At 34.1% G+C, this 15,788-nt stretch overlaps 1 protein-coding gene across 4 annotated transcripts in view; it reads right to left on the bottom strand.

Annotated features, from left to right (window-relative positions):
• PSPC1 (paraspeckle component 1) overlaps positions 1 to 15,788 on the bottom strand; it is a 57,867-nt gene that overhangs the window by 26,645 nt on the left and 15,434 nt on the right. For 2 of the 4 annotated variants that reach the window (XR_010356394.1, XM_064409305.1), the window contains exon 7: positions 3,739 to 3,796. The exons of 1 other annotated variant lie outside the window; for it this stretch is intronic. Coding sequence is in view for 2 of the 3 variants with exons in the window: in XM_064409305.1 (XP_064265375.1) it covers positions 3,739 to 3,796 (58 nt within the window). In the remaining variant the exon portion in view is untranslated. Of the gene's footprint in view, positions 1 to 3,738; positions 3,797 to 10,860; positions 13,873 to 15,788 lie in introns of those variants that run through there. One more of the 4 variants, XM_064409306.1, reaches the window with a different exon arrangement.

The raw sequence follows: 15,788 nt of genomic DNA, 5'->3' as shown, positions 1-15,788 counted from the left end.
GCTCTTTAGGGATCTTAACAGAGGAAATGTACATTTGCAAGTCTTCTCCCAATAGTATGTTAATTGATATAGTGTACAATAGATTAGTCTAAGGTCTAATAGCAATAACAGAGATAGTACTCAACTTCACAGTAAATTATGTGAAACATGGAATAAATAAAATCTTATGTTTAGTTGTAATTTTTTACAGTATAAGTACCAGAAAAATAAATAGTTTTGTTAGAACTTCAAATGACAGAACAATCTCCTCCAGAAGTCTGAAGCAAAAAGGTAGATGAAAATCTTGAAAACATATTCTGAGGAGATCATTTAACTGTAATATTACACTAAGAAGTATCACTCTGCCAGTACTCACTAACATACTGAACACATAGGTAAAAATGCCTTCATTGTATTTTCAGGTGTTGCTATAAGAAAACAGTCTGATAATCTACCTCACACCTTATGAAATATCAGCTTCAAGGCTGGTGGTGATGCATTCCTCCCATTCCCCACAAAAATCCATCCTCTTCAGCCCAAAGTATGCATCCAAAATTTGATAATGGAAGAAAGCATACCTTTGGCATTTAGTGTATACTTTAAGTATACATTTTCATAATATAAAGAAATCTGATATGTTGCTAAACTAATAAGCCTGTTGTTCATATCTTAAAAATAAACCCTCTCACTTCTCACCACAACTGCACTTTTTAAATAATGAATCTATAAATACACATCATTCAAAGGAGGCCACTTCACACAGATACAGTACTGTGACTATCTACAGGCGTACACAATTGCATCTCTATTTGCCTTGAGAACACCATGTCAAAGCAGCCAGTGAAACCATGGCATTCAAGATATTGCTCCTAAAATCGAAGACCTGGGTTTGATCATTAAGCCAATCACAAACTCCTTAGCAAACAGAATGCATGCTACACAGTGGCACATGAGAAGTGCTAAACAAGTTGACTACAAGTGAGAGAAATCCTGTAATTTTGAAAATCAGAAGTCTTTGAGCTTAGTAATGAAATAACTCCTAGACCTCTCCTTATAACATTTAAGTCAAAGCAAAGGTACCCTTATGTTGGATGCTCCTTACCTATCCATACATATGGTCAGCTCATGCAGCAGGTAGAAGACTGGGCTACAATTCAAGAAAATTACAGTAGCACATGCTCTAAAATGTTTTTTTTTTCCTGTCATCCATTCAGTTAGATACAGAGGAAAAGAAGTCTAGACTGCCAATATAAGGAGAAACTTTATTCTCAGAGGCTAGAAGCACTCTGCAGGACTATCATGATGGGAACAGCACTTAGCGCATGCAGTAGTGCCATTAACTAAATGCTTAATTACTTGCTATTGGTTTGCTTATCAGCCTAATTAAACTGAGCCAGGTGGCCACTCACAGGTACTGTCACTTATCTGTCAACTGCCACAAAGGTCTCATGCTCTGCATCACATAAACATACCCAGGGTGGCAGATAGCAACTCCTACTATCAAACCTCTACAATTCTGATCCTGTTTCAGGTAGAGTCAGATCTGAAAGGAGCAAAACTGCAGAGTATAATGCAAGGAGAGAGCGGGCCCTGCCTACTTTCAGCAAGAGCCCACCCACTACAAAAAATCAGCTGTAACCCTGAGGTTCTCCAAAATTCTATCTCCAAAGCAGACCCAAAGAGCTAACCACTTAATTGTCCTTTCTTGTTGGTGGGACACTGATGTGAGAACTTCATTTACAGGACCGTGTTCAGCAAGAGAGGGAAAGCAGTCATTAATATTCATGCTACAATGCAGACACTAAAAAAAGTCCTTTTCTGCAAACTAAAGGGCTGAAAAAGTCCACTCTAAATGTCTGAAATGCACCCAACAAGAAAGTCCATAATCTTCATCAATGCAGTGATGGCTCCCCAAAAAAGTCCCTTTTTTCCATATTTAAGTTTATAATCTGCACTTAGCACTAAACATCCAATTAAATGCTTTGATGAGGTATACATATTCTCTCAGAAAATGTTTGTCACAGAAAGTTGTAAATATGAGCAGTTCTGTACAAGTCAGCACTTACTAAATCTGTCACAGAGGTACTGTGCTTTCTAAGAAAATTATCATTCAGGTATTTCAGTTATTGTAGATATTCCAGCTCCTTCCATCCCACATTATAAAAAGTCGCAAATGGCACAGGTAAGTTAAAAATAAAATTACAATTCCAATAGAAATATTAAGAGAGGATGCTACTGTCAACAACTAAAGTTCTACTATTTAAAGGTCTACTGTAAGGTTTTGGGATCAATTATTTTGGTTGTACTAATGGAGTTAACATGCTGAGGAAAAAAAACCAAAATCTCCATAAAGAGTGAACTTAAAATCCAGCCTCTGCAGAACTAAATGCTACACTCATTTGCTATGGATATCTAAAGTAGCAGTTCAGTGTTACTATAGCTTTTTTGGGATAATACACTTTGTTTCTAAAAGTGTTAAGTTTAAATTCAAGTTGTAACATAAAATGTAGAAAGGAAGATCAATAATCACTGTTAAGATCTGCAATAAATAGACATTTTATATGTGGATGTAGAAAGTGTATTTTGTGGATCTGGACAACTGGCAGAGTATTAATATTTACAAAGTCTTCCAATTAAATGAATTTTTCAAGTATGATGCAATCATATGCAAAAGTACAACTATAAAATAAAGAAATTAAGCCTCAGTTTATGCTTTAGTTTATTATTTGTAGATAACTTCACAATGTCCTTCTTCAGATTTATTTGTTAACAATTTTCATCATCCCTGAAAGCACAAACCTACTTCTGTTTTTCAGCTGTAAATGTGTCTCAATAAATGCAAGGAAATCATGAATAATGTGTTTCAAAATCTGAAGCAGATTTCTTACTCTATAAATTCACATTTCTCAAAAGGTCAAGTGAAATTATTGAGACTCGTATGCACTTTCAATTTCAAAATATATGGGAAAATAGGTTTATTACTTTTCCTTTAATTACCACCTTAATTTATTTTAAACTACCATTAGGAAGCTTCCAATAGATTAAGAGTTCACACAGTTTATTTAGATTTGGTGGTTTTGAAGAAATATTTTAAGTTTCAGTCTTGTTTAAAAGCAGATATTCTGGGTAAGTAAGATTCCAAACTGTATCAGTCTGCATACATGGAGCAAGCACTAATTATTATACTTTTCTATTACACACTACTAGTTTTTAGTAGTAGATTACACAGTAATAGATTTTAGCAGTGACAGTATTTTGAGTTGCAGGAGCTAACAGAGAATATTTGAAAATAAGAGACTCAGAGGAAATTGGTAGAACACCAAGCCCATTATTCATTTACCACACCAAGTACATCAAGAAGAACTTGCCAATTTTAACCTCTACATCATTTCACTGCATGCAATTACAGTCATAATTTCTTGGAATAGATAGTCCCTCCAAAACAATGCCAAATATTCTTTTAACATAAAATTCCTCTTTTGTATCAGGTAACTCCCAGAGCATCACTTGTCCCTAATTTTTGTTTCTCTTAACTTGCACATCTTTTTTTTTGCCATGTCAAAGCAGTAAAATAAAGATACACCTGGAATAGGTGGGAAAAGTTGCTTGAAAGCAATATATATGTTGGGGCTTTTTTATTTCCTAATATTGCTTACTCCTTTTTTACCAGTTGTCACTAATTAATAGTGCTTGAGTAATATGTACAGTCCCAAAGAAAAAAAAATTATAAACAGAAGCCTTTTTCCTTCAGATCCCTACCTCCCATGTTTATTGCTCCACGAGGACCCATATCACCCATTCTCATTTCCTGTTCTCTCTGAAAGTAAACATAGTTTTCATGGTCAACCTATCATTCTTAGAACTTAAAACATTCCCATTTACTCCATGAAAATAAAAATGTTAAAGTTTCAAAAGTTTCCATTGATCAAAATCAGTGCAAGGAAAGACATTAATTACACTCCTGTTTTTTATAACATCAAAGGAATGAGTAAGTTCAATGTAACAACACTGTACATTTTTGCATAATAAAGATTAAATATCCCAAGATTCATTTATTAGATGCAGCAGTCTAAAGCTCCCAAACAATTATGTGATCAACCACAAACAAATCCATCTTTACAGAGTGTTTTTAATTAATAAATATTTCTATTTTACCTGTAAACAAACAGGTCTTATCACAATACTCGCCTAAAGGCCGTGGTTCAATACTACTCAAACTGATTTCATGACTCAAAAGTACTTGTGTTGATTGAAAACCAAGTTCTGGTGTATTATATTATGGTATATAAATTCAACCTACCAATTCATCATTGTTCAAATAGTTTTGACTTCACTTGGTGGTGGTATATTTAATAAATTATACTGTGCTACTGATGTTAGTTCAGATACTGACCATCCTTTTAAAACCAGCATAAAACTGTAGTGTCACCAGAAACTGTAACATACATTTACACTAAACAGACAAATAACACATCAAATTGATCCAGGTTCAATTGATGGTCAGTCACCCAACAGCAGAAGATTTCTGACATTACCAAACATGAACCCCGGCCTGCTGTGAAACAATACTCAAAGGGGAGTACCCAGAGTGGCAAAAAAAAATCATCACTTATGGGAAAACAAAATACTCTATCAGAGACAATTCCAAGGCATTTTAGGGTTACTGTTTACATCAAAAAGAACTAATTCACAGTTCAAAGCAAAACCACATGAAATTTCTAAAAAAACATTCTCCTTCATTTTCTACAGGAATATTAATAAGTATTCTGCTCTTGAGTAAACAAACACACACATGCTGAGAATAAGAAAATTCAAAAAAAACATTTACCTCATTCTGAAAGAACATTCCACTTAGGATTTGAGAGCCTAAGTTCAGATACACTTTGAAAAGAAATCCACATACTAAGCAACTAAATCAGTCTGTAAGTGACTTTTACATGGAAATACTAATAAATCAAAATACATTCATTGTATTTGTATAGGTTCACAAAGTCTGGTTTGGTCAATCATATTTGGGATGCCAAACATGAGTCTTCTATCTTCAGCCACTTGAAGCAGCAGGCACCACTATATGACAGAACAGAACCAACAGTTTTATAAAAATATCCTGCTATAGGAAACTGCCATGAGATATATGATAAAGAGCTCTCAAGTTAACAATTTTGTTTGTAGTAACTCATATTAACCTAGAAAAAGTACTTAATACAAGAGTACACACTGTTTTCAAAAGATTATGGCTTAATGTTGAGTGGAAAAATAAGGTCTGGTAAGTAAAAGACACAGGCAGGTTTTCAAGTCCAGCTAAAAAAGGCCATTGATGGAATCATCCTTAAGGAGGATCTCTTCCTCTGACCCCAGAACTCATGTTAAAAATCTATCAGAGAACATGCAGCTACTCTGACAGACCTTTCGCAGTAACATCAATTGACATTTTAAGTAAAATCAGCAGCCCCATGGGGATCAACCATATCCATAAACTGATATCGGTCACAAATCAGCATACAACCATGTTGATTATTAGTCTGCTTGGACACCTCAGTCTTGACATCAGGAAGCAGAAGGAAAAGTGGTGCATCACCCCTAGCCAAAAGGATAGGGAAACACCATGGCTAGCAGTTGACACTAGTCAGATTGTGTGCCCCCGTGCATGCCTATATGCCTGTGTGAAAACCAGACCCACCACGAACAGCTGTGACAAACTTTCACTGCAAAGCAAAGCACCAGACTTTACAGTAGGCACAAACCTTGCTTAATTCATCTCAGGTTATACTGCAAGTTGGCTGGTGTTTGTTTTTTTAATGTGACAAGTGCCATAAGGCAAGGCTAAGTACAATACTGGCTAGATAAGGATGTTCAGTACAGAGTTGTAAAGCTGCACTATTTACTAGAACTTGTTTTCTTTGTAAAGGACAGAAGCATATGCAAGCTGTGATGTACACTTTCTTTAAAAAACACACTAGTCTTTCTCCTAGCAATCAACCATTTTTTCCCTGTCTTAAAATGCTACCAGTCTTTGGTTAACTGAAGTACTGCAAAGATGGGTAGAACTTACTTTTGTTTAGTCTAGTTTAGACTAAACTTTGTAAAGTTTGTAAAATTTGTAAGAAAAACCATGAAGTAATTATTTGCCATTTTTTAAGCTTTAACTTCAGTGTTGAATTATTACAGTATAAACAACATTTCAGGTATAGAATCAAGACCCCAATAATAAATAAATGTGCCTTAAAGTCTCTGCTGCCTGTTACTTTATGAACACAAGATTAAGATGCTGCTGCTTATAATTATTCCTACTGTTGCATGTACAAAACATACCATGTTCCTGTGACTGTTCAGCACAGGAAAAATTCTTCCATACTTGTAACACAGAATTAGCAACATTACACTTCCTGTCAGAGAAAATACTCAATTTCAAACATTAACAAGCAGTATATATCATTTACGTCATTAGATGTTTGATGTATTCAAAAATTCTATCTGGAGGAGTCCTGGATGGTAACAACAATTCAGCCCTGTCACATACAAATCAGGTCCCAGACAGCTCTTTACTGTGTGAGTACAAACATGTTACTACAGGTAAGTTAAGTCAACTAGTCCATGGGTTTTGCCCAAAATATAACAGAAAGGAATACCAACAGGCAGTTTGACACAATAGCTGAAGCACTGCTGGTAGGTAATTCAAGCCCACCTGAGAGGTGCATTTTCAGATACTCAATTTGCAGATCTTAACAATGATAGTGTTACCTTCTCAAAGCTTCTTTTCCTCACTACATGACTTCCCATTCTTCTGTTCAGTAGCAGCCTGCTTCAGCCCCTTCCCCAAAGCCACCCAAAACGGGAGTTAAAACAGGACTAAACTCTCAAGAGAGAAATATGTGGGGTGATTAAGAACCTTTGAAGTCACCCATACCTGGGAAATCAATCTTAATAGGAAGAGAATATGAAAAATAGATGATATGCTGTTACAGGAAGAAAAGAAAGCCATAAGACAAAAAACGTGCAGGAAAGCAAAAGTTAAACTTTGTGAAAATCAGAAAAAAACATTATCAAAAAGATGAAGTCAGCAAACAAAAAATGTCCTATCGTAAAAGCACCACTTAACCAACTCAAACCTTTCCAAATTATTTGTTGCCAGGATTTTTGTAAAATACTTCTGAACTCACTAATGCAGACAACCTTCAAAAAGGTCCAATTCATCTGATTAATTTTTTAGAAAAACTGCTATGATGGCAACTATAGGATTATACTTACTAAATACTTTAGACAGAAGCATTAAAAATTGTATTTCTCACAATGCCAACTAATTTTAACATCAAATGTAAAAAGCAGATCTACACCAAAATATTGATATACTCAGTTTTTAAAACATATATTTAACATTTAATATAGTATGGATTCACCCCTTTTTACCAAGTACTTGAAACCAGTTTTCCAAAGTATTTGAGGTGTATCATGTGCTATGTTCTTACACCTCTTATCACCACTGATACAGCAATCTAAATATACAGAGAACAGCCAAGATAATTCTTTTGAGTTTGTTAATTATATATTACACTATTTTAAATGTTCTACAAAACTGTGAAACTACATCTTTTGAAAAACACCTAAGAATTTATACACGTCACACTGCAAGTAAAAATACAAATAGTCATAAACCTGACTTTTTTTACTGACAAACCAGTGCTACTTTTTTTCCTTAAAAATAGACCTTGCAATTGCAGCAACGCAGCAAAAATTAACCTTGTCTCCAAGTGATGCAATATTCATGGTAACAAAACTGTCAAAAATTATGGTATGAACAAAATATGGCAGGGAAAATTTTAGAACAGCAAAAAAGCAAGACATCTCAGAAATGTTATGATGGCAGAACAAACAGATTTCAATGGTTTGTGGCTAGAGAACATGCAACTATCTACTTACCTTTCATAGCACAGTAACCACAATAATGCTAGGACATTTCATCCAAAAAATGCCTTAGCAAGAAAAGAACACTTTCCCTATAAACTTGAAAATTAATAGTTAAATTAGCACTTTATCTAAGTTGTGTATGTAGAGCAAAATGTTATTAACAGAACTGCTGATTCTCACTTTTCTTCACTAACATGAAAACGGAATTTTAGTCTGTAACAGACTATTTATTTGTCAAAATAGGTATGACATTTCTGTACCTCTTACTAGAATTCATGACTCCCTTCTAGTGTGGTTTATTTCATTAAGTTCCTTCTGGAAAAGAAAAACTATTTTCAAAGACTTCTTAATGAGGCATAAGGCCCTTAAATCTTATTTAAATTTTAACTTACTGAAAGACACCTATATTTTAATGGCATAAATCATGCAAGTTACTAAAGCTGCTAGTTAGCAATCAAATCTAGAATCCGGAGGATACTTCTGATTATGCATGATTTATCTTTTCCTCAGAATATTCCACTATTTCACTCCAATAACAAGTGAACTGGAAGTGGCAGTAAGCAGTTAAAGTAATAAAAGTTTCTCTTCCATCCACCTCTTCCTGTCACCCTTCCCCTCTTTGGTTTGTTCTTCAATTAAGATCTCTATGGAAGATCCAAAAGTTACAATATCTTCACACAGTTCATATATAATAACATTAAAAGTATTGATCTTTCAAAATCCAAGATTTGTATGTGTTGAGCACTGAAGTCTAAATTCAGAGCTGATCCCTACTCCAAGCTGGGCAGCATACCAGATGATTCCAAAAATATCTTCCAGCCTAAACTACTCAACTACTCAACACTCTAGGAACTGAGTGACAGTGCTCACCCAAGAGTCTAAAAAAATATAATCTCTTACTTCACACAAATCTACACAAACACATTAAATTGGATAACAACTATAGTAAAGGTAGCTATAAAACATATAGCATGCAATAAACTATAGAGTCCTGTTTTCAAATAGGAATCCTAATAAAAAGAATTTTCATTAGATTTAATAGCTGTCACCAGGATTCAATCTTAGAAAAAACACACTAAGAAGGCTGGAGGAGATAAAGGCAATTTACTGCTTTCTGACTCGAGTCATGAATAAAGCCGATAGAGATGACTCATTAAGTTCCAACGCTAAAAACCCTCGACGTTAAAAAAGTATCACACAGGTAAAATCAGGAAGACACATTGCATGAAATACAATCAGATAGACATATCCCAGTAAATGCTACAAACTGGAAAAACACTCCTAATGGTAGTGAAAACTACAATTACAGAAAAAAAAAATTATCATTAGTCCTGCATATTTTTTAAGTATTCCTGTCATTTCAGTAAGATTGCAACGGAAGTATCAATTTTATTTGAAGAGAATTTCTTTCAAAACTAACAGCAAAAGTATAGGGATGTATTTGTGAAAAACATCTATGCATTACATATTTGTTCTCTTCTTTTAGTTCTGAGAACAAAAAGTCTTGAACTCCTGTGGGATCTCATTTTCCTTCTGCATCAGCTGCTAAGGATAGTCCTTGACAGCTAAAGCCCACAGAGAAAAAACACCCAATTAAACAAATGCAATTAAAACTCCTCAGAAGTATTTAGCATTGTAAATAGAAGTTATTATTTAAAATACTTTTACAGTAAACTGTTAAACAGCTGTGAACCTCCCAGAATGTTTTGGTTTTGTCATTCTCTTACAGCTGGATGCAAAAGGCAATCTGAACTAAAGTCAGCTTCCTTTATACATCAATCCTCAGATGATGTTTAAGCCAGGTCTAAACTGGCAGTTTTGGAAAAGAAAGCAGTTTAATTGCACTAACATGACTCTCAATACAAAGACCTTTAGGGGATACATCACTAACCAGCAACATTTAATAGTCCTAAAGATTAAAGAAAAGGTTAATTCTAAAGGGTAAAGACAATACTATTTAATACACACCAAAGTAACAGCTTTATTTTACACGAGAACTCATGTTTTCAGAATGTATTACAGCTCAAAATTCAAATTACTATCTAACTCGTTAACAAGAAAGAAAATGGTCTAAAAGAAGCCAAGATATACCATGGAACCTATGCTGTTGATAACAGAACTTGGTTCCATATTGCAATTTATACCTTTTCTGCTTCATTATTTTGTCTTGTACTTACTTGCTCCTTCACTGAATTTTAATATTGCATTTAAGCCACTGCTTTAACATAATCTGTGAGCTTTACTCCCACCTCTCTTATTTCCATTTGTTCAAATATAGTAAAATGTATATACAAGATCTACAGAACTGACAAAAAATGTGTTTCATTTTCTCATAACCTGAGATAAAAGTTATTCATCATCCAAAAAAAAATATAAGGTACACAGAGGGCAAAATCAGGCCCTAAACAAACTGTAAATATATACAGCAGTTAGAACCAAAATCAAAATATTTTAATTCCATGTCTCCAATCATCATTACATCACCTGTTCAGGTAAAGAATAATCCTACCATATCCCTTCACTGTATATGAAGCACTCTCTGAGGATGTAACTGCAATGAAGCATACTTTTTCCCAAAATGCCTTTGTTGTTGATGATTTGAGAGAAAACAAGCACAGAGGTATTCTGTCAAATTTTCCCCTTGATTTAACAACTAAAACTCACAAGAGAGGTAAAAATCTGCTTGTCAAATATTTTAATCTAAAATTCAGAAATAATTTTCACAAGACAAAGGTGCTTAGAGAAGGTAACCACCTTCAACAGATTTGGAAAAATAAGATCCCATTATATCAATTCCCTTAATATCAACTTTTTCAATTCTGCCAATTAAGCTGGTTCTGCTGGAATTAGGAGCCACCTTAGATTCATGGAACCAAAATATAAAAAAAATCTGCCATTTCTGTTAGCTTTTTTTAGTAACAGTAGAAAAATTAAAAATATAAATTAAATACAGATCAACAGCTGAACATAATACAATATTTTTTCAAAGGCACTTTACTGTTTACTTACCCACAAAAGTAATTTCTAGAAGAAATACACAGCATATCACCAAGTTCATGACTGAGACATGTAACAATTACACTACATTCACAATATATTCACATCTTCAGAGGTATATTAGAGAATTTAATCTTAGAATTATTCTGGTTTTCTATGAGCTGAAGAAATGTCAAAAGAGTGGATAAGTATCAAAACAGACAACCTGGCAAGCTGCAAATTATTTAAGATGCACTTCACTATTTACCATGGTGGGGGTAGACTTGAAGGACTGCTTAACTGGTAAGAAAGACTGGGTTAACTCTACCCTTATGCAGAAATGCACTAAAATACTAAACTGAAAATCAGGTGTTATAGAACAATGCTGCATTTTAGATTTCCCAAATTGTTATGTTTTCCCTACAGAGATCCCAAATCTACGCAAATATTTATAAAGGAGTGAACACTGGATGGAGTCAAAAAAAAAGAGTTTTCCCCAAATGCAAGATTCAATAAGATGTAGTGAAAGTCACCAATGTTTACTTAGAAGAGAAATTAATCAGCCAAGAATACCCTTTATCATGGAATATTTATGTGAAAATCTACTTCTTAATAGAAGTGCCAACTATAAGACTGCAAAAATCAACTTAAGAGCACCTCTAGTTATAGCCACAGTACAGTAAATATGATTCTGCCAGACTTCCCTATTATCAACTTTTCCTCACCAAGTAGATACTATACATGCCAAATAAATCATAACATAAAAACCAGTACAATTGTAGTTGTTAACTCATAATTAATTTGAGTTACAATTAAATAGAATATGCAAGTATTTGTTAAAAGGAAGCTGAAAGCTGAAGTCCTTCAATCCTACAAAGAGGTCCTGTAGGAGAAACTTTTAGCTCCCGTATAGTGTCTTTTATAGAGGTTATGGATGTTGCTTATAACCAGAATAGTTCAATGTTTAAGATTTCTTGACTTAACTTATGGCCTGTCCACACACAGAGCACACTAAAACATAAGAAAATATAAACAGAGAAGCATCAGTGAAACTTTCTGCAGTTTCAGTCAAGCTCCACAGTTACTTTACACAACTTGTAGGCCATTTCCTGTAAAACTGGAGCAATGAGGCAGACCTGAATGAGGAAGATGCTTGTCATTTGCACAAAGTTCTGACTGATAAAATAATACAGTCTATCAGGCAATTCTAGTATTTCCATCAAAAGGGTAAAAAAATGGTCATCTGAACAGATCCAAACAGATTGAGAAATATTGTTTTCTAGCTAAACACCCTAGCCCAAGCTCACACACTCTTAAGCTACGCTGGCTGGTTTCATCAAAAATATCCAACAAAAACTACCATTTTATTTATGTACAATAGACCCAAAGGTCAGAATTATGACAGGGACTCAATGGGGATCACCCAATCAATAGAGACAAACACGAATAGCTGGTTCTTACCTAAACTCAGAAGTTCCCCTATAGTTAAAACAAATGTTTAATAATTCAAAAATGGTGGGGGAAACAAACAGGAAGACTCCATAAGAAAATAACATTTTTAAGGTATTATAAAACCCAGAAGCACATAGGAAGATAAACAAAACCTGAAGATAAACAAAGTCTAATTTCAACATCATATTCTATTTTTCTCAGAACAGACAACTACTAGCTATCCTGTCTAGGATAACCCAAACTGCATTTGAGACCTGTAGCAAGGGCTTCATGTCATGTACAGAACAAAAGTAATGCAAACACTCCTTCATCCTACACAACTTTAGGCCTAAACTAACGAGCCATTGCCACTGTAGGAAATCATAACGGTGACAAATATTTTAGTAGGGACTGTTGTGACATGACATGGAGTGATAGCCTTAAACTAAGAGTGGGTATTCCAACTAGGTGAAAGGAATTTAAAAAAAAATTTTACAATGAGAGCAAACAAATACTGGAACAAGTTGCCCAGACAGGTGGTGGATGCCCCATCCCTGGAAACATTAAGGATGGTGTGGGGCTCTGAGCAACCTAAAGTAGCTTAAGATGCCCCTGCTCATTGCAGGAGACAATGAACTAGATGGCCTTTAATGGTCCCTTCCAAACCAAATCATGCTATGATTTTAAGATTATGTTCAGATCAAAAACATCTTTGAATAGCAAACCTCAAATATATTTAATTGACTCTTCAGGCTTCAGTTTCTACTGAACTCCTCATCTGAACAGTTACAAAACAGCTCTACTGAAACTCATCCTCTTACCAAAACCACTGTTTATTAAAAGTGCTAATTATTGGAAAGTAATACCCAACCTTTGCACGATTAAAGTGTACTTGATGGAAGACAGAAGTATCAGATTTAAACTCCATTTTCCTCATGGATGATCTAATAACCCAAAACAAGCACTGCCTCCAGTAATAAGAAAAAAATACTTTGACATGGATGCTTGTGAAATATGAATGAGAAAAATAATAAATATTTTAATTTAAAAAATAACATCCTGGTTTCAATAGATAGGTAACAGCACTAAGTTAATTTATATTTATTTCTATCAGTTTTCTGCATTACCAGTATTAACATTTTCTGCTCTGTGAGAGCTACTGAAGCAAAACGCTGGAGGCTAATCAAAAGGTCACATTTAAGAAAAAAAAACCTACATGGAAGGCACTGGCTTGAGAGACAGAAACCAGGTCACTAAACAGGCTTCCTTCACACTATGCAACAGACCCATTAACAGGCTTCCTCGCATGCAAAAATACTATTTCTACAGAAATCTCGCTTATTGCTTCTTGGGCATTTTATTCTTTCTTTAAACATGGATCCCTTGAGCAAAGACAAACTGTTCTAAGCAGAGGAAGTTATTTTAGTTGCAAGTCTCAGTGCCACCAAGCAAAATCTCAGGATTTAGAGAGGTGGATGAGTCCAAAATAGGTACCAAGCAGACAACTGAAACTGAAAGTTAGTTTCTTCTTAGTCTGGGTAAATACGTGTACAAACTCCAAGTCAAACTTAACTCCAGTAGCTGAGGAAGAAAAAATGAAAATTATTAAGGCAAACATAAATTTTAGCTTCTTCAAATATATACGGCATTTATCAAACACATTTTTTAAGTTATGTATATAATTTCTAAGCACTCTTGTCAAAATATGAAAAACTGAAGAACTCTGTTGAAGTAACTTAAGTTGAATAAGGTGATTTCATTTATCATTTATTTCAAATCGTGAGCAGCAATTATTTTCGGAAATAATAGTAAAATATAGATTATAGATGTATAAAATCTGCTCTTGATTAATTTTTTCATTTTTATCCATCAAACAGCAAAAGTTAAGTACGCAAATCGAGTATTCTATAAACAAGTACAGATGCATTTGAGGGCTTCCTATCAATAATTGAATAAAAATGGCATCTGCTACAGCTGAGGCCTCATGAAACACAGAGACTGATGACAACTAATGTCATTTTGCCATTACATAAGCAGCATCTGGACAGTGTTATTTTAGCATCCCAATCATCAGTCTAAGAGAAAGTAAGGTTATAAACAAAACCAGATAATCTAAAGAATAGGACAGAAAATTCTCTATCAATTACTGCAGAAAAGAACAAATTTGGGAAAGCTTAAAAGCAGTACCACAACACCTAAATTCATATCGGAGATTACTGCACATTTGACAGCACAATAAATTATAAAAGTTACTTGTGAATAGTCAACTTGTTCTGTTTGTGAGTTCACATAAAGTACATTAGTATTTTCCAAAGCACTTTGTACAAACGTTAGAAGACAACTGCAACAGAGCAAAAGATTAGTCTCCTGAACATAATACAAAAATATCACATTGCCTAAACACTCACAGTTCACATATACAGAAATATAGATATAAATGAAATATGTGATTGTAACAATTATTTGCTGTTACTGAAAAATTACTTTAAGTAGCATCCTTGACATACATAAAAACATGACTTAGAAAATCAATTATGAACCATCCTAAAATGGTAATGAAATACTTACAACCAAAAGAACTTATTCCACACACACCTTCATTTAATGCATATAAGCACATAATAGGTTACAAAAAGATACCTGAAGATTTGCCTTGATTTTCATGTAATGTCTTTTAATACTAAAAGCAGATATGACAGCTAAATAGTTTTTTCCTACCTGACAACGCAATTAAAGGCTGAAGTTAATTTATTTAGTTGCTGAAAACAATAAAATTGAATATTTTAAGGCCTGTTAAGGAAGTATTATTTTTGCCTAAAGCAACAAATTTAGTATCTGAAACACCAAGGAACAGAAGAAATGCATGATTTAAGAATCTGTCTACTGATGTATATAACTCCTGAAAAAATAAATATCATTTAGTGCTACTGCCAAAACTAGGAGTGCCCACAAAAACACAAACTGTATTTACAGAATGCTTGCTTAAAGGCCTATCCTATGTTGACGTATGCATAGCAAGAGACTTGATTGATCACTAAAGCAAAACCACTGCCAAGAAAAGCAGCGTTTTGTCAGGTTGGTGTGTTTTAGTTCTACATTTAAATGATTTGTCTCTTTCCAAGCTACTTTTCCCTTAAAAAGCCTTTAAGGTGTCACACATGAACTATGTATGCTGGACTGCAGTAAGGATGCAATTAATCTTGCCCAGTCCCGCTCTACAGAAAAATTTTTATAAAGCAGCAACAAACTGAGATTTTACTCATATGAACTCACACTACTTCACCACTATGAGCTTCATTAAGTATAGGAGGCTGTCAGGATAAAATAACCAACATTAATTGTTAGAAAACTTATCAAATTTGGAAAGATTCTTAGAAATGTTTCATTATTGGGCATCTGCCTTAGTTTAGTTTTGCATGAGATAAGAAACAATTCACCATTCAGTGAAAATTCTAACTGCTTACATTACTGGAGCTTTTGAGCACAATGCTATGAGA

Source organism: Passer domesticus, chromosome 2 (genome assembly GCF_036417665.1).
Source record: "Passer domesticus isolate bPasDom1 chromosome 2, bPasDom1.hap1, whole genome shotgun sequence".
In the NCBI taxonomy this organism is placed as follows: domain Eukaryota; kingdom Metazoa; phylum Chordata; class Aves; order Passeriformes; family Passeridae; genus Passer; species Passer domesticus.
This window is presented reverse-complemented; position numbering and strand designations above follow the sequence as displayed.